The sequence below is a fragment of the Biomphalaria glabrata genome, chromosome 9 (assembly GCF_947242115.1).
Source record: "Biomphalaria glabrata chromosome 9, xgBioGlab47.1, whole genome shotgun sequence".
Classification (NCBI taxonomy): domain Eukaryota; kingdom Metazoa; phylum Mollusca; class Gastropoda; family Planorbidae; genus Biomphalaria; species Biomphalaria glabrata.
In genome coordinates this window covers 7,528,156-7,546,720 of record NC_074719.1, presented here as the reverse complement: position 1 = coordinate 7,546,720, position 18,565 = coordinate 7,528,156, and the positions used below count along the sequence as shown (strand labels likewise).

The 18,565-nt window shown below is 32.7% G+C and overlaps 1 protein-coding gene across 1 annotated transcript in view; it reads left to right on the top strand.

Moving 5' to 3' along the window:
• LOC106076369 (cyclic AMP-dependent transcription factor ATF-6 alpha-like) overlaps positions 1-17,822 on the top strand; it is a 37,930-nt gene extending 20,108 nt beyond the window's left edge. Inside the window, 12 exon segments of the mRNA XM_056041973.1 lie at positions 3,586-3,664; positions 5,656-5,732; positions 8,577-9,108; positions 9,882-9,994; positions 10,149-10,226; positions 10,984-11,091; positions 11,375-11,472; positions 12,714-12,977; positions 14,555-14,605; positions 14,607-14,844; positions 15,428-15,518; positions 15,801-17,822. Coding sequence (XP_055897948.1) covers positions 3,586-3,664; positions 5,656-5,732; positions 8,577-9,108; positions 9,882-9,994; positions 10,149-10,226; positions 10,984-11,091; positions 11,375-11,472; positions 12,714-12,977; positions 14,555-14,605; positions 14,607-14,844; positions 15,428-15,518; positions 15,801-16,027 — 1,956 coding nt within the window. The 3' untranslated portion in view covers positions 16,028-17,822.
• Positions 17,823-18,565: the final 743 nt, after the last annotated feature.

Sequence of the window (18,565 nt, the reverse complement as noted above, 5' to 3'; positions counted from 1 at the left end):
CGTCTTTTGGTCCTTGAAGCTGTTTCCTTTTCCTCTTATGGTCCTTGAAGATGTTTCCTTTTCCTCTTTTGGTCCTTGAAGCTGTTTCCTTTTTGTCTTTTGGTCCTTGAAGCTGTATCCTTTTCATCTTTTGGTCCTTGAAGCTGTTTCCTTTTCCTCTTTTGGTCCTTGAAGCTGTTTCCTTTTCATCTTTTGGTCCTTGAAGCTGTTTCCTTTTCCTTTTTTGGTCCTGAAGCTGTTTCCTTTTCATCTTTTGGTCCTTGAAGCTGTTTCCTTTTCATCTTTTGGTCCTTGAAGCTGTTTCCTTTTCCTCTTTTGATCCTTTAAGCTGTTTCCTTTTCATCTTTTGGTCCTTGAAGCTGTTTCCTTTTCCTCTTTTGGTCCTTGAAGCTGTTTGTTTTTATTTTTGATCCTTTCCCATTCTGGTTTCAGTCACGTACTACATACACACCTCTAAGTTGTTTTTTTTTTTCAAGATGGCCTTGTAGTCATAGTATAGGACTAGACTTTCTTTTGTATTTACATCTTGCACATTTCTTCCTTTGTATCCTTCACTTTAGTTAGGCCAATAATAGAATATGCATCCTCTGTTTGGGACCACTTAACTCAAGAAAACATAAAGAAACTAGAACAAATATGAAATAGAGCAGTGAGATTTATAACAAATGAATATTCCAATTTAAATAGCGTAACACCCTTAGTAAAATCACTAAACATTTCAGGTTCAGGACTGCAGAATACAAAGTAAAGTCGCTATAAAACATAAAACACTAAACCATAACTTACAAATAGAAAAACAAAACCTAATGAAATACTCAGAAAGACACAAAGATAGAGACACATTTCTTATTCCATACGCTTGAACAAATTCATGCAAGTGCTCCATCTTCCCTAGTGTCATTAGAGAATGAAATGGGTTGCCTGAATCAGACAGGAAAACCAATGACTTAGCTGAATTTAAGTCATTGATTAACATGCGTGACTAGATTTGACACATGAAATGCCTAGGACATAATTATGTTCATTTTTTAAAGTAATGCCTGTAATGTATAAGATAAGATCTTAACTTCTTTAAAGACTTTCTAAAATTATGTGACCAAATTATGTTAAGCCTTTTGCAGAATTTTTAACATTCTACAAACAAGTTAGCTTAACAGTAGTTCTCAAAAAATATCAAAACAATTCTTGAATTATAACTTATAAATTATACTGTAATGTTTCTTCATATATTGAACTATTTATTTACACCATATTAAAAAAAAATATTAATATTAACCATTTTATTGTATCAGCAATTTATAATCACTTTCAGTGGCTATACTTACAATCTCCAAAAAAAAAATGCTGTACCAGAGAGAAATACTAAATAATGAGGGCTTTCATTTAAATTTTTTTTTATCACAGCATTGGTCAACGATTCTCCAAAACAAACTGTTCAATTTATTTTTCAAACAAAAATGTGTAATTTCATTGTTGTTATAAATCTATGTTTGAATAGTAATATGTAACACAGATGATTTTATTAGCAATTTTCTAAAAATTAAAATATTTTGAGTTAGAGACATTTGTTCATCTTTTAAGTTGGATCTTTTAGTTGATTGTGAAAATATATAGTTTGCCCATCATGGTTTGATGATGACTACTTTTATCATCCGGGGGTTGAGGGTTTTGCACTGTGGCTTTTGTGTGCCTCCTCAAGTTGCTGGTAAGACCTGTTAGCTTGGAACGTTGGACTTCACACTGGGTAGGTTATTCCAGCGGGAGCTTGAATTGAATGTGTACCAATTTTCACGAGAATTGTGTCACAAAATGGTCTTACTTAACATGATTTATCTATCTACTATCACACCCATTCAAGATATATGTGCATTATATCGCTCTTGAAGGTATTATTGGCCAGTGCTGCCATAATTTTTTTTTTCTTATTTAGTTAAATATTGTGTTGTAGATGTCAGGAAAATGCATTTTTCAGCTCAGAATGAAGGAAAACACTTCAAAATTGGCTCTACCATCCTCATCTTACTTTAACTAACCTGTGGTCTTCTTACTATGAGAAAATTTGCATTGTAAATGCCAGGTGAATGAATGTCTGATGCCCAAAATGCTGGAAAATGCATTGGGCTCCAATATTAATGCCAGAAAGAACCTTTTCTAGTGTGCAAAATGTCTTTAAATTTTATACAAAACACAACTTCAGAAGAAAAAAAAGACTTAATGTACTAGCTTCTATGAACATTTATTACATATAAATTATGATTCCAAACATTTGGCTAATAGCCTGTTTATGCAAAGAGAAACTGGGAAATTGTGTTACTATTGTATGTCTTGAAGTTTCTTTTATTTTTCATTACATTTTTAAAATATCCAGTTTGGCAGCCTATGGCGGCCCTTTGGCCCCCTAGCTTCTAAGGGGGCACTTACAAAAAATTTTGGGGGGTCATCACACGTAAAAGTTTGAGAAACAAAAGCTTAAGTAATCACCTTATTTAATGTGGAATTCAATCGATCGATTAAAGATTAAAGTACTTTTGTTGGACATCATCTGCCCTAGAGATTGCAATGTCTAAAAGGGGTACTTGACTGAATTATATTTGAAACATTCATGATTGGTAGTCACTATTCATTGCTTATTATTTTCTAGTGCTAGCTGTCAGTTATACATGCTCATTTGTTTTTTTGTGTTTTTTTAATGGAATTTAATCTCTTTATGTAAATATAAATAAATCAATACATGTTGTATAAAATATCTAACTAGTAGTAAATTATACAAGCAAATTCAAAGTATAATATTTATCATCAAAAAATTATATATTTTTTTAATAGCAGTAAATAATGTAGACAAAACATAACCATTTGTTGTATGTTAAATTATATGTTACATAATATAAATATGATTGAAGTTAATGAAGCCAGTGTGTATGTTTACTTTAATAACAACATGACTAAACTAGAAATGGCTGCTATCAAATTAAGCTCATCCAAACAGATTATTTAACTATTGAACTGTTTCATTTTGTTTGAAGGTTATGTCCCACTTAAATCACTACTTGTGACTTGTGGTGGCTGATGAGTTCAGGTTTTCTTAATGTATCTGTACGTCAGTCATGGTAAACTGTTTAGTTTTAATCTTTAAACCTTATAGACATCATCTAATCTTGCTTCAAGTTTACAAGTTAATCAAAACAAACATATAACATATAGACCAAACTGATATGTGAGACTTAACAGCTTGATAAGTGAAAAGAATTAGTCTGGTTCATGTCTCATTCTTCATTAGTTCCTTGGTGACACAATATGTCATTTATCTTATGAATAACTCATCTTTACATTAGGAATAACTTATTTGTGTAAACTTCTGAAATGAATTTTTCTGTCAAATTTTAATAGAAATGTTAGAAATTAAATATAAGCGTTGACACTAAACCAAAAAAAGTTGTTTGATTCTTTGCCGTGCATCATGTTTAAAGTTGGACATAATTGTCAAATTAAAGTTAAGCTATTGTAGATGAATCTAGTGTAAATTTAACTTTATACATGATACCATGAAGGTGCCAACAAAATTAATCTTATTTTTTCTTTCACCAGGAATCAGAGTTAAAAGATATTGATTTCAATTTGGATTTCAATTTATCAAAGCTAGACCAGGATGATGTCTTCGATCCAGGTTTGTAGACATAGTCTTTTTTAAAATACCTTCTACTTGAATTTTCTTCATGGCTGGCTCCAATGATTTTCCTAGAAATTTGACAGTTTATATTATATATATATTTATTTATTTATTTGGTTAAAAAAAAACTTCTACATATCACACTGCCTATTCTTTGTGATGAAGCTATTTTCCTAGCAAGCAGCTAACTAGTAACATATATTATTCAGTAAAAGTAAATACTTTCATTTATTTATGTTCTTTTAGTCTTAATTGAAAATAAAATTTTAAAATACAAAACTTAAATAAAGGAAAAGAACTAATTTTTGTCTTTTTTTTTTTTTTCTTTCATTGACTCTAAAAGAAAATGCAATATAAATAAAAGCAATTACTTTTTGTACAAAAGGTGTTTTTTTTTTTTTTTAGTATGTTTTTTTACCTTCGTTTTTTTTTTCTGCCTGTTAGGTTAGGTATTGATAATTCCACTTTATCTTTGCTTTCATCCTGTATGATAGTTGTAGTAAAGAGCAGTAGCCATGATGTGTAAGAGATCATTATGAAAGAAAACAATTCACCAAGAATTTAAATGTATCAAATTGATATCATATATTACTTGATAAAAGTATGATTTGAAAGAAATGACACTCATACTTGTAAAAGTTAGTGTAATAAATAAGAATGTACATTTGTAGATTTAATGATACACACAGGAGGACTCAATTTGGTTTCAATTATACTCCAAGTACTGAATGGTTGGGCAAACACCGTATTACCTTGCTACACCACTGATATAGTAAAAGTAAATGTTTATTTAAAAAAAAAAAAAAATTGTGTTTATTTTTTTTTTATGCACATAGATACAAATCATTGTACTAGACATTTTTGTATATCAAAAACAAAATAAACTCTTGTAAAATCAATGCTACCATTCTCTTCCTTTATTTTCAAAGATTAGTAAAGGCTATGTATGATCTGTTAAAAGCATATTCTTTTGCTTTGAGTAGTAAATATTCTTATTTTATTTAAATGCATTTATACCATTAAAAAAAAAGATTTGAAAGGCAGATTATTGTTTGCTTTGTCTTGTCATGGATACAAGTCATGCTACGGTAAATTCAATTTAATTACTGCCCTCATCATATTTCAAGTATGTTCATAGATAGAACAGATAGTCTTTTGAAGACCCGCAGATAGTGACAGAAATAAAAAAGAACAGACTAGGTTGGGCAGGTCACCTTGAAAGAATGTCAGATAACAGAGGAGCGAAAATTGTATACAGGCAAAAACCAAAAGACAGGCGACCCAAAGGCAGACCCCGAATGCGATGGATTGATGATGTGGAGGCAGATCTGCAACAGCTTGGGGTTAGGGTGTGGAGATGAAAGGCACAGGAGAGATGTAAATGCATGGATGTGTTGAAGCTGGCCAGAGCCCTCCATGTTCTGTAGCACCACTGGGATGGATGGATGGATGTTTTTAAACTAAATATTGAATGCACAGAGTTTTAAAAACAAACTGCAGTTTTGTTATTTAAATTTGTACAGAATATAAATCCTCCCCAACATTGAATGTGAGCAGTGTGTGAGTACAACTGAGCTGCAGGTGTTGAGCCTACAAGTTGTGTGACATTAACTTCCTTTGTTATTTTGCTTTGTTCTCTTCTCTGTGCAAAGACTAGTAGTGTTAGTTCACACATGTTGTTTACTGGAAGATTAAATATAGCCTTTTTTAAAAATCCTGAACAGAACAAGTAAAGCATTGTAAAAATATCAAAGTCAGTTTAATATACAAAATAAAAATGAAATTTGGACTGGAATCGGTGCTAGACCCTTTCATACATCAAACATTTGTAAGACTTTAAGGGAAAAACAATAATAAAAACTAAACGATTTTGACATCCCAATTATAGTATTGATTTTTTCCTTACTTTTTTTGTTCATTGTCTCCCTTTGACCCCAATACAAATCTACCAGTCTGTTACCCTATCATTGAACTGTTTATGTTTACAGTGGACCTTCTGGTAAAGAAAGAGCCCAAGTCACCATCACCTACCCTGAGCTCTAGTCCTGATGGGTGCTGTTTACAGGTAAGACACTGGTTGTTGTTTACAGGTAAAACACTCAACTTGTCTGGAACACATGGTTTGGGATTTAATTGATGGTCAGTTAGAGTTACATGAGTTCATTCTGGTTTTAATATGATTCCTAGTTCTTCTTGTAGGCTACACCTCTATATCAAATATTGTCATAAAAAAATGTTGTCAATTGTGATGTTTTATAAAGTTAAATGGAGGCGCGGTGGCTGAGTGGTGAAGCACTTGGCTTCTGAACCGGGGGTTCTGGTTTCAAGTCCTGGTGAAGACTGGGATTTTTAATTTCGGGATCTTTGGGCGCCTCTGAGTCAACCCAGCTCTAATGGGTATCTGACATTACTTGGGAAAAAGTAAAAGCGCTAGGTCCTTGTGCTGGTCCTTGTTAACCATAGGCCACAGAAATGGATGACCTTTACATCATCTGCCCTATAGAACACAAGGTCTGAAAGGGGAACTTTACTTTTTTTTTACTATAAAGTTAAATAAAAATAGAACAATGAGTCTTATAAAAACTGTACATTTGGTAATGGAGAGCCTTTTTTTAAATAGTCTAAATGGTAGTCTGAAATGTGTCATTTCTTAGTTCAATCTAGTCAGCTAGTTTAGTTATGGAAAAATTGTTGTTGATCCTCTTCTCGTAGTTGACATTAGTTTGAGAGCCTTTTGTGTCTCACTTCAACCTCATATCTCTGTGTTCACCTCTGTGGTAAGAAACACACATACCTAACTTAAGAGATCTACATTCCTTATGAAACTGCCATGAGTGTCGACCTCACGCCTGCCGCAAACTGATGAAAGTGTTCATTAACTCCTTCAAAATGTTCAGGGTGATGAAGGAAATCTGGCATGCTTTGCTAAACTGTTGAATTGCTGAAGGGGCATACTGCCACTCTATACTGTAAACTTGTATCACAAAAGGCTGTAGGAAATAAGAACACATTTTAAATAATTACAATCTAGTTAATGTTGAACTTCTCATGATAAAAACCATTCCAATTATATGCAGTGCAAGAGCTTATGGCTCAGAAAAAGCATTTGGTCTGGATTTATATGGCAGTAATCTTTTCATGTGACTTCTTGCTGTCACAGTTTAGATGATTGAGTTTGTCTTATATTATGTGCTCTCCTCTCAACAGATCAATGACATGCACATTTATTTATTATATCCTTCAACTAAAGCTTTTGGAAATCTTTTTAAAAACAAAGTATCTTTTTCTTTTTCATGTATTCTTTTAGTAATGCATTAATTAATAAAAACACTCTTATCATGACAGTTTTTGTTGTAATATTCTTTTAAGTCTTCACATTTCTTTGAAAACATTAACTGATAATGATCTTGTTATCAGACTTGTGCTAGTTTTTTGTTTTAAATCCAAACTAATGACAGTTTCACAGTCTCTAAACATTATAAGAATGGAGTTTGGAAATTAAGAAAGAAACAAAAACATATGAAAAGAAGTTTCTTCTGTTTCTACCTGAAATATTGTTCAATGCTAGAGCAAATAGTTGTACAGAAGTTGGGATCCAGTTATTGTTGCTTTATGTAAAGTTAAAAATCTTTAAGAAATGCATTTGTATTGTGTCACCCTGGCTACACATTCTCAGCACTTAATTGTTGTTCACTATGTGATAGTGTTTACAGTAAGATGATGGAGTGTGGTGCTTGGTGTTGTGTGTTTATTTAAGGAAAGACTTCAGTCATTAACACTGTTATGTAGCATCAGGCAGGATGACCCAACTCAACACTTGTTTACTGCCCCTGTCACTTGATGTGCACAGAAGTAAGATGAACTATTCAGAATGGGCTTGCTATGTGGATTCAGTGTTTCACAATAACATTGTAAATATATAGATCTGTTATCTACTAGATACCTGTAATTCATAAAATCACTTCCGGACCTCATTCTTAGTTGTTTGCCTTTTTTTTATTAACACTTATACAACTTTACATTATGACCATCTAATAATTGAAAAATGTCTGTGTTGATTGGCATTTATTTCATGAGCTGCTTTTTCATGTTAAAAAGCTCCATTATTTATGACCTAACTTGATTTCTTTCTTGCAAATTGCTATCAGTTTTTTTTGTAGAACAGCACATCGTAACAAATATTCTATTACTTTAAGACATTTTTCTGGTACTTGTAATTCTAAATGTATTTTTAAAAAATAAAATGCTTATTACTAATATAATATAATTCTGACTGGGTCTATGATAGTATTTCCCAAACTACATGTTCCGTGTAATTGTTATACTTGCCCCTTGTTTCTTGCTAAATGTAATGTTGCCTCTTAAACCTAGGACATTCTGAATTATACAGTAAACATACAACAGTGTATAGGGGGGAGGGACTGTCTGATGTTAGCTGTGAAAATTCTCATATTGTTATTTCTCTTTCACATATCAATACACATTTACTTGACTCTCAATGCCTGGTAGTATATGCTGGCTAAGTTCTTATCTTGATCTAGATGGTCAAACCTGTATATTTATTGGATTGGTCTTAGGTTTGCTATGGATTGTTTCACTGACCATCTTCTTTATGCTATCCTTCCTTGTATGTTTCATCTTCATTGGTCATACATTTGGCTGAGAAATCTTTTGTTTCTTAGGTCATTTTTGTGTTTTGTTCAGTGACTAAAATCTGTTCTTCCTGTACACAGGAAGTGATCATAGTTTTACACCAATGGAGTGGGACTGTTTGGATGGTCATTGCATTTCCTACTGTATTTTATTTTCTATCTCAAGTCTTCTCTGTATGAGGAAACTTATAATGTACTTAAACACTTGGCACTTTCTGAATTATTAACACTTATTTTACCTTTTTCTCTCTCTCCAGCAGCCCATCTCTCCTGACATATTCAGCTATCACAATGACTTGAGCCTCAAAGAGGAAGGCAGTCCTCTGACTTTGCCGATGTACCACCACCAACACTTTGACCATGATGGCAGCTCCAGCCCATCCTCAGTGTACTCCTTTCACCAGAGCTACATCATGGAGCCCTCCACCTCCCCAAGCCTCTCACCCTCTTCCCCCTCCTCCTCATACTCCAACCCCAATTCCCCCCCTGCCACCCAGTATGTCCATCAGCCCAAACAGGATGGCTCCAGTCCTTTTAGCGTGACAGCATATGGCCAGCAGCAGCCTGCATCTCCACCGGCGCCTCAGTATATTGTGGTGCCAAACATTCATGTGCCACAGGTCAAAAGGGAGGTGACCTCATCTGTCTCCATTCTCTCCCCTCGACCAGGCTTTGTGATCCAACCTGGCAGTGACACAAAGCTTGCATCCTCCTTCAACATTGATACAATATTAAGTAGTAAAATTAAAATCAAACCAAAGCCTGGCTCAGAAATTGTTAGTCCACCTGGTAGGTTGATTGTTTAGGAATATTGAAATCAGTACGCTGACAGTAGTATAAATAGTTCAAGAAAACATATATTAATTTTGAAATAATTCTAATCAAAACTTATTCAAAAGGCTATAGATTTGTTTTGAATATTTCTACTAACATCACATTTATATTCAACATTTTGTTTAAGTTTGAGCTATCATTGTTAGTAATTGTAAACATTCTGTGATTCAATTCCTGTCCTATACACTTTGGGCTGTCTTTGCCGTGGTCCAGAGATTGATCACAACCTACTGCCATTCCCTGCTATCCTGCAGGAGGTCTAGGTCAGGACATTATAATCATCATTTCTAAGGGAGCGACCAAAACTTGTGAAACAAAAAATTTAAAAGCTTTTGAAATAATGTGTTACAACTGCAAGTTTACCAATATTTCATTCATACATATGATCTAATAAATGTATGCATTTGTATTGAATAATAATAATAATATATCTTTATTATTTTATTGTCTTTGAGGAAATTGGTCTTACAATTGTGCAATGCACCTAGCAAAACATTATACTGTAGCAAAGGAAATATACATTTATACTACAGTTTCACTAAAACATTGCATGTGAAGTTTATATCAGAAAGTAGGATTTTAATCAAGGATTTAATTCTCAAAAAGAGTTTTTTTTTGTTTAAGATAAGTTCATCCACACATATTGTTTATGCTGAACTTGTTTCCTTATAATTGTGTGTTGTTATTTGATGCTGATACTATGACCTTATAATTGAATATGTTATCAGCAGGTGTCCATTGGATCACTACAACCTCCAGCCAAGTGCCCTTCACTTCACAGTCTATACCTGTCATGACATCGTCGTCTCTTATATCAGGCGGAGTCACTGCAGTACCTGATGTAAGTTTGATGTTTGTTCCCTGTCTGGGATAGAAACAAATAAATACGTTGGTGTCAGACAATCTTTTGGATGCATATTTTCTATTTTTCTTTCTGAATTACTGCATTCATTTTTATTAGTATGTTCTTTTTTTTTTTTTTTTTTTGTGAACAGGAAAAAAATTTAAAGAGAGCACAAAGAATTATAAAGAATAGAGAATCAGCCAGTTTATCTCGGAAAAGAAAGAAGGAAGTAAGTTAAAAAAAATTATAGCTTACTAAATTTCATCTTTCATATTTTTGTTAAAGTAAAATACTTCTTATCATTTATTTGCCTTTTTTATATGAAATATAACTTAGAATAGGTATATAACCAAGTTTTTCAAACTCCACATATTTTTTTTCTATAAAGCTTTTTTCATTAAAAAAAACAACAACTTGTGTTAATCAATTCATCAATCAAAATCATATATTTGGATGTCTTTCATGTGGATCCATTTATAACACTTAGTAATGTAGAAAAGCAACATTCATCCTGATCTGTTTTGAAAGCAAACAAAAAATCAACTGTACATTATTAGCTGTACATTTATTGTCTCATTGAGCTATCTTCAGTTACACTTGTATGTTCAAGTTAGAAGCTATTGCTTACATTTAGAATGAGTTTCTATTATAAGTAGGTGTTGTTCTGACATTTCTAGCTCACCTCTAGTCATTAAAATAACAGAACATCTTTGTCCATGTTTACTTTTTGTGCATATAAAATATAGGAGCTCACATTGCTTCTAAAGAAATCTATCAAATAATTGAAAGTTTGAATAGTTTAATGATGTTCTTTAAAGTAAATATCAATCCCAGATAAAAAAAATAATTTCCTGTCTTGAGTTCAATGAATATGTCTTACCTCTTTGTACAGTTATACTTTTATCATATTAACATTTTTGGTTAGGATAGCAAAATTATGACTAGATGTTATATGAAGTGCTAATTGACTAGATTCTATGTTCCAGTATCTTAACAGCCTTGAGGAGAGATTACAGCAGTGTAAAGAGGAGAATGATAGATTGCTCAAAGAAAATGAAACATTAAGACGACAAGTAGAATACTTACAGAATGAGGTCAGTATTACTCTATTGACAATATTGGATAAAACTGTCTGAAATGAAAGGAATCTTAATCTCAACTTGTAGCTTTAATGATTAGACTGAGAAAAGAGTTTCATGTCTACATCTTCATGTCTATGCAGTATCTCTCAACATTCTTTTAAAGTCATAAAGCTAAAAATATTTAAACACACTTTGTTTCCTAAATATGTAACTATTTTTTATGCATTTTTCAACCAGCCCATTAAGCATTATTTAAGACATGCTATCACATTAATTGTATTGTTTTCTCTTTTAGAATGTCACATTAAAACATCCCAGTGGTTTAAGCCCAGTCAAAAAAATGTGTCTGCTGTGTATTGGTCTCCTACTCACATTGAATTTGTCTCCTTTAAGGTATAGAGCCACAACATTTTTGTTTATGCTTACTTTGTTATTATATTCTCTATAGTCATACATTGGAATAAAATTTGCATTCTAGAAATACATAAGTTATGTTAAAATCAAAACTACTTCAAAATTCATTTCATCCCTCACTACTTTGCTGTTCATCTTTCACGGATTCGCATCTCACTTTTTTTTTTCAAGGGTGCTTGTGACCGCTATTTATTTTGAGGGAAAATCTAAGTAAACTGTGAAAGATGAATAGTTAAAATATTTCATTAAATACATTCAAATTTCATGTGTCCCTGTATTTTTTTACTTAATTATTAGTAGAAGATTAGTGTAAAAATCTTTATAATTTCATTGTTGAACACTTTACCTCATTTATTACTCTATATGTTATCAATTTAAATAATGTAGTTGACCCTATGCATTCCCTTGGTTTTAGAGTTTGTAAGTATTAAAAAAATATTATTTACATATATTGAACTGAGTAGGTAATGACAAAATAAATCTTTTACAAAAAAATAGGTGACTAAATATTTCATTTATAAGTATTCTTACGCACAGTACCTGTGGTACTGTATTGTTCATGTCCACATGCAAGTGAAATTTACTTAGGCTAAATCACAACTTAGGAACTACTCTATTAAAGAAACTGGTAGGGTATCACATTTAGTTCCAGCTGAAAACATCACAGAAGGACTGTTAAATGCAAGGTTTGGGTTATAAACAGTTGCTAAATTACCATCTGAATAAAATAAACTCCACACAACTCCCCATTTGCAGACACTGCCCCCACCCCTTTGAAACTGTAAACTATATCCTCTTTGAATGCACCTCCCAAATCCACATTAGGCAGACCCTACTTCCACTACAGCCCAACATAGCCAACACCCTGTACAGTGCTGAACAACTGAAGAAAACAGCACACTTTTTTTCCTTGGCACAGTCTGCAAAAGAGCTCACAGCTCAGCAGCAATAAAGCTGGCTAGAAGAAGAAGAAGAAGAAGAAAATCTTAATATTTGATGAACACAAAAATATATATTTCCTGTACTTCGTGAATATTGGTTTATCATGAGTGGTGTTGGGGAACACATTCCCTCCACAAAAAAAATAAATGCAGATACCTTTTATACCACAGCATTTCATAATCACATGCTGTCTTACAAACATAAATTTACATATTAGCAGAATTGTTTTTTTAATCATTTTTTTTTTTTTATTATGGTTGCTTTTTTCTTGTCTACAGTATTCTAAATAATGTCAACACGTTGAACTCTGCCCAATATTTACGTTCACCTGGAGGTTTTTCTGGACGCCACCTGTTGTCAGTACCAGATGATGGAGATCCAGATAGGGTTGTTTTTAGAAGTGGTGGCGGCAGAAGTGAAAACTATCATCCCAGTTTGCTGAGGTTTGATGAGGAGCTGAGCCTGTTGGCTGAACGTCTCAATTTAACTGACAGGATAGGCAATATGTGTCCAATGTTTTTTAACTCTACAGAGTCTGTTAGGTAATAATAACCATAGGTTTTAATTTTTACAAACTTTGTTCTATTAAAGTGAAACTAGCTAAGTGATAATACAAATAAAACATTAAGGCCCATAACTATTAACTCTCAACACAATTGGTAGAGCACATTCAGTTATACCTAGATAAAAAGACAAAGACTTACAAGTAAAGTAGCAATTATACATAAAACAATGAACCAAAATCTTCAAATACAAAAACAAAACCTAATAAAATACTCCGAAAGACACAAAAATAAAGGCACATTCCTCGTTCCATATGCTAAGACAAATTTGTACAAATGCTAGTGCTATTAGAGCATGGAATGGGTTGCCTGAGCCAGCCAGGAAAGCCAATGACTTAGCAGAATTTTAAGTCATTGGTTAATATGCATGACGTGTAGGACGTAATCATCTTCTTTTTTGAAGTAACATCTGTTTTATATAGGAAGAAGAAGATAAGATAGTATTACATGATAAAAGGAAGAAGAAGATAAGAAAGTATTACATGATAAAGTAAAAGAGGAAAGGAAGTAAAAAAAAAAGATGGAACTACTTGAACAAGAAGTGAAAACAGGTCAATGGAGCAGTTATGGCAACCCAACAGTTCAATAAACCAATGACATTTGAACTGAAAGTGATGCTAGACTCTTTCATTGAGGTGCAGTTCAATAGAATTAAGAAGTACAGTAACAATGGTAGTTAAAAAATACTCCAATGATTTCCTTAGGAGACATATGCTTGTAAATAACTGTGGATAGAAAACAAAGCAGGGGAAGTCACTCATTTAAAATGAAATAAAAGAGCCTGCCTAGGACATGGATACACATGTGTAATTCAAGCTGCTGTACTTAATGCTCTTTGTTTGCAGGAAAGTTGTATGTCTGGATTTAAGCAGCGCCACTTCATGTGTGTTCCAGAAACTGTTCTCACTAACAGGAGAAGGGGCAAAGGCAAGAAACTGTCGCCTTACCCAGTAAGCTTTGGGCAGGAGGGGCTACCCACCTAGGTGAAGGAAAACTCTGAATTCAAACCTGTTACCTTGCAGCTATACCCAATCATGGGAAAGGCTTCAGGAGTCAACCCTGAGGAAAAATCAGGAGCTGGTGACCCTAAGGCATTTTGTAGCACCCAATGCTACACCCTGGTAGAACTTTCAATGCCGCTGACCCCAAACTGTATCGGTACTGCCGTTCCTTTGGATGTAGTGGAAGTAGGGTCTGTGTGGAGAGGGGGGGGGGGGGGAACTGATGTGTGAGCAACATCATTCTGACCACAGCTAATGCCCAGGCATTCATCTCATTTCCATGAGATGATCAATAGTCGCCATAGACTTCATGGTGGTCACTTAATCTTTCATCACATTTTAAATTATTGAGGTTGTCTATTGGTTTTATGAATTATAACTTTAAAGGTTAGGGTTTGAACCTCTAAAGCCCTCACCCAAATTGAGTTGAAGCAATAATAAAAGTTTTTTTACTTTTAAGGTCCTATTCAGCTTGAAATTGAAAGCATTTAGTTAGAACCTATATATATATGTCTGAAACAAAAATGACAAGAGCTACATTTGACTTAATTCCAGGCTTGCTGAACAACTTCGAGGTTGGATGATTAGCCAAGAAGAAGAGAAGAAGAAAAACAAAGAAAAGAAGCACAAAAAGAAGAAAAAACTACCCTCCAGTGAAACATTTCGGAAGCAATTCCTTCGGGAGGTACACACAGTCAGTTCCCAACAGTGAGGTCAATGGGCCAGCAGTGAACAGTAACACATATCCGATTCAAGTGTTCAGTGGAGCTTATGATTCCAGGCAGCGATTGTTGAATGCTATACACAGGCGTAATGATACTTTCTATGTACTCTCTTTCAGCACCGTAAGTAAAATGCTTTTTCTTTAATTAAACATTTAAAGACTTGTAAATATTTGTCTAAAGTTACATTGGTTCCATGTTCAGTTTATTCCTACATCACATACACTTTTGTGTGTGTGTTGCTTATCCTATATTTATCCCGATACTAGCAATGTGGGATGATCTCAAAACTATCATTTTAGGTGTTTTTTAATGTTATTCATAAAGTTTTATGAATAAATATCATAATTTAAATAATTTTTTAAAATCACTTATAATTATCCTACAGCTAAGAGTTATCATTGTTTATGGTAGCAAGTTCAAGATTTTCCTTTTTGTCTATTGTATGTATAAAGTTTTGTGACAATATGGATAAATATTAAAAAAATGTTTTTCCCCAATTTGGATATTAAAATTTTTCCTATATCTGGTCTAGTTCCTGGAGACTTTTTTCACAGTTTTCATTTTTATACATTAATACTAAATACCGGTAATTTATTGTTTTATTAGCATTAATTTGTGGTATATAAAAGTATACTAAATCAGTCATTTTCTAATAACAAACAAAAAGTTATAAAAATATTTAATCAATTACTTTCTTGCTCAGGATTATTTCCTAGTGCCAGCCACAGCCCATAATAAAACCATGAGACCTCGGATGTCATTGTTAATGCCAGTGGTCACACCTTTAGTCAATGGTAAGGTTAAAGTTTTATAAATTAACTTTAATTTTTTTTTCTCTTTGCATTAGACTAGTTCCTAAATAGTGCACCAGTTGATTGCTGAGAACGATGTTCTGTCTGATTCAAATTCTGACAGGTTGTATTAGGCTTCAACTTTTAACTTTTGAAATGTCAGCTGCTTCGCTTCTCAGTCACAAAATCTCAATATCTTCAAAATGCTGTTGATTTGACTCCCTGTAATATTTTTGAGAGCCTATTGAAGTACATAAGTGACCATGTTTTATATTTATTCTTCAGGTAGTTCTGGTGATTCTCGGGATAGTGTTGGAATGATGCAGATAGATTGCGAGATACTCAACACAAATCTGATCCAGGTACAGCGCTCTGTCTTTCCAGAAAAATCCGTTTTCAATTCAACTGCTTTTGAGAGTGGCCAAGAGAAGCCAGCCAGTAACAATGGCACACGCCCACAGGGTCGCAAGTCCGAGAAGTACTGGGAAAAACTTCAAAGATCAAATAAATAAACTAGCCGGAGAAAATGCATAATGACTTTTTTTTTAAACCAGGGCTCACCCTTATCTGGCTGATTTTCTATTTGTACATAAATGAGAGTTGTTTTATAAACTATGACTTTACTTGTGTCATTGATGGGTTTAAGTGCTATGTTTTATTCATGTGGATTTATTGTCTGTAAGCCATATGCTTTTTTTTTTGAATATTTTTTTTTATTATTGTTCAATGTCTCTCAAAATATTTTCACTATTAATGCACTTGGTGTTTATTTTTTTAATATTTAAAAAAAATGTTTGTCAGATATTAACACTTAATTTTTTCCTCTTGAAGTTCATGTTTGTACCAATATTGTCAAATTGTGCTAGTAGAAATGAAGTAACGAGATTACTTTCACGGAGGGATTCATTCTTTGTTCCTCACTATTTGGCAGTTCATACAAACAAGCTGTTGAAATGTCATATGCTTAGTAAAAATAAAATGTACTAACATTGGTATAGTATGTGGTACATGACATAAGTCGAAGTTGGTTTGCCAAATAATGTATTTAGAAATCTGGCAAAATATTGATTTTTAACAGACTGTTGACACTATTTTTGTATTGTGTGTTTTATTTATATTTGATGCTGTACTCTCTATACAAATCTAGACTTTATCTGGATTGGTTTGTGATTTTAGTGGAGGTTCATAGCACTTCTCCATTAAGAGCTTTCACTATCATTGAATGCTGCCAAAGGGATTAGAAACTTAGTTATGGTTATCACTTTTTAAAATTATCTACTGAAATTGTAGATACTGTACAATGTTTCAAATGCACTGAGTAAATGAAATGACTGTAGATATTCTTTGATTCTCATATTTGGTACATATTATTTTTATATTTATCGCTCATTTGTTACAAATGATACTGATAATAATTTAAATAATAATCAGTTTTAAGCTTCAATTTGATCTTAACTTTTTTTGAAAACATTTTTTTGTTGCTTTCTAGTTTGACGATTTCTACACTATTTTGCATCTAAATGAATGTTGTATGGTTATTGTAAATCATAGTTAATCCCTGCATGAGATACATTACATTCCGAATTTGATTGTTTCACTGCCATGAGTTATCAAGTAGTACTGTATCTAGATCTAAGCAGCAGTGTGATTGTTGAATCTGCTCATTTTTCGCAGAACATATGAGGATGAATGCTTTTAGTGCAACACCTTTTTAATGTCTACATATTTTCTATCTTGAGACATTTGACAAATTTCAGCAGAGCTAACATGGCTGAGAAATTTTGGTTCAAATGTACATTTTCATCACCAATGAATCTTTTCCTTCATTCAAAAGTTTCACCCTAACTCTATCATTGATAAGCAAATGCTTGATGTTGAATTGTTCTCAAGATGGGTGCATTGCGTTTTTTATCTTGCAGATAAATATTCATGTTGGCCTGTGAATCTCAGGATTACATTAAAAAAAAAAAACGAATGAAATATTTATGTTTACACATGTATATTTAAAACTGTGTTAGAAAGTTTAGTTAAAAATACAGATTTATTTATTGTATCATATTTATTGAATCCAAAGTAGATACATAAATGTACTTCTAATGTGTTAAATTTGGCATTTTATTTTTAATCCTGAAAAATTTGTGAAACTCCATGTTTTTAGATCAAAGCAGTGAAATAGAAAAAGTTGTCTTGTGCAATAGATTTGTGGATAGTTTCAACATCAAAGTGTCCTTACATGCAGTCTTAACCGGCAACTTTATCCAATGATACATGTCAATGTGATGATGTTCTAATAAAACTTTGAAATGATTTTTTGGTTAAATTAACTGTTGTCTTTATGAGTTTATTACAATACTTTACTGTTCACCACCAAACAGTAGGTGTAACATGCAACATTAGATAAACGGTATGCATAGGATATAATTATCTTTATATTTTTATAGACAATCTGTAATTTATAAGATGAAAAGTCTCGGTAGCTCACTTGGCTGCAACATCTAGTCATGAAATGTAGTCCATAGTAGGATACTATTCTTAAAATTAAAGACAAATCTGTTGGTATATTATTTATATGTCTATAGTATACAATAAAAAAAAATAGTATTCTTGATAAATACCGGTAGCATTTTCATCTTGGATTATCATATTTCTAGAGTTGGCGTTAAATCTTGAAGAAGCCATTGCACTTCTAGAATGTTTAGGTGACTATCTTCCTTGGAGGATAAAAATCATGTTGGATCTACTTCTGCCAGTCCTAAAATTTAGTATCATACTACTTGCTCTCAGCCCTCCCATTTATAAAGATATACTTGGAAGGTCAGAATACAACTTAAATTTTTACCATATTGTGAATAGGCCAATTTGTAACACTTCCCCCGGAAGGCCATCAAGAGCTAGGTGCTTTTAGAGTTTTAACTTTTTAAAATTGACTTAAGTAGACTAGCTCATAATTTTACAAAAGATGGTTAATAAAAGAATTGTAGACACCAACATCAATATGAAATTTTAACCATTCAACTTAAAATTTTTATCTTCTCCATTATTTCATTTTT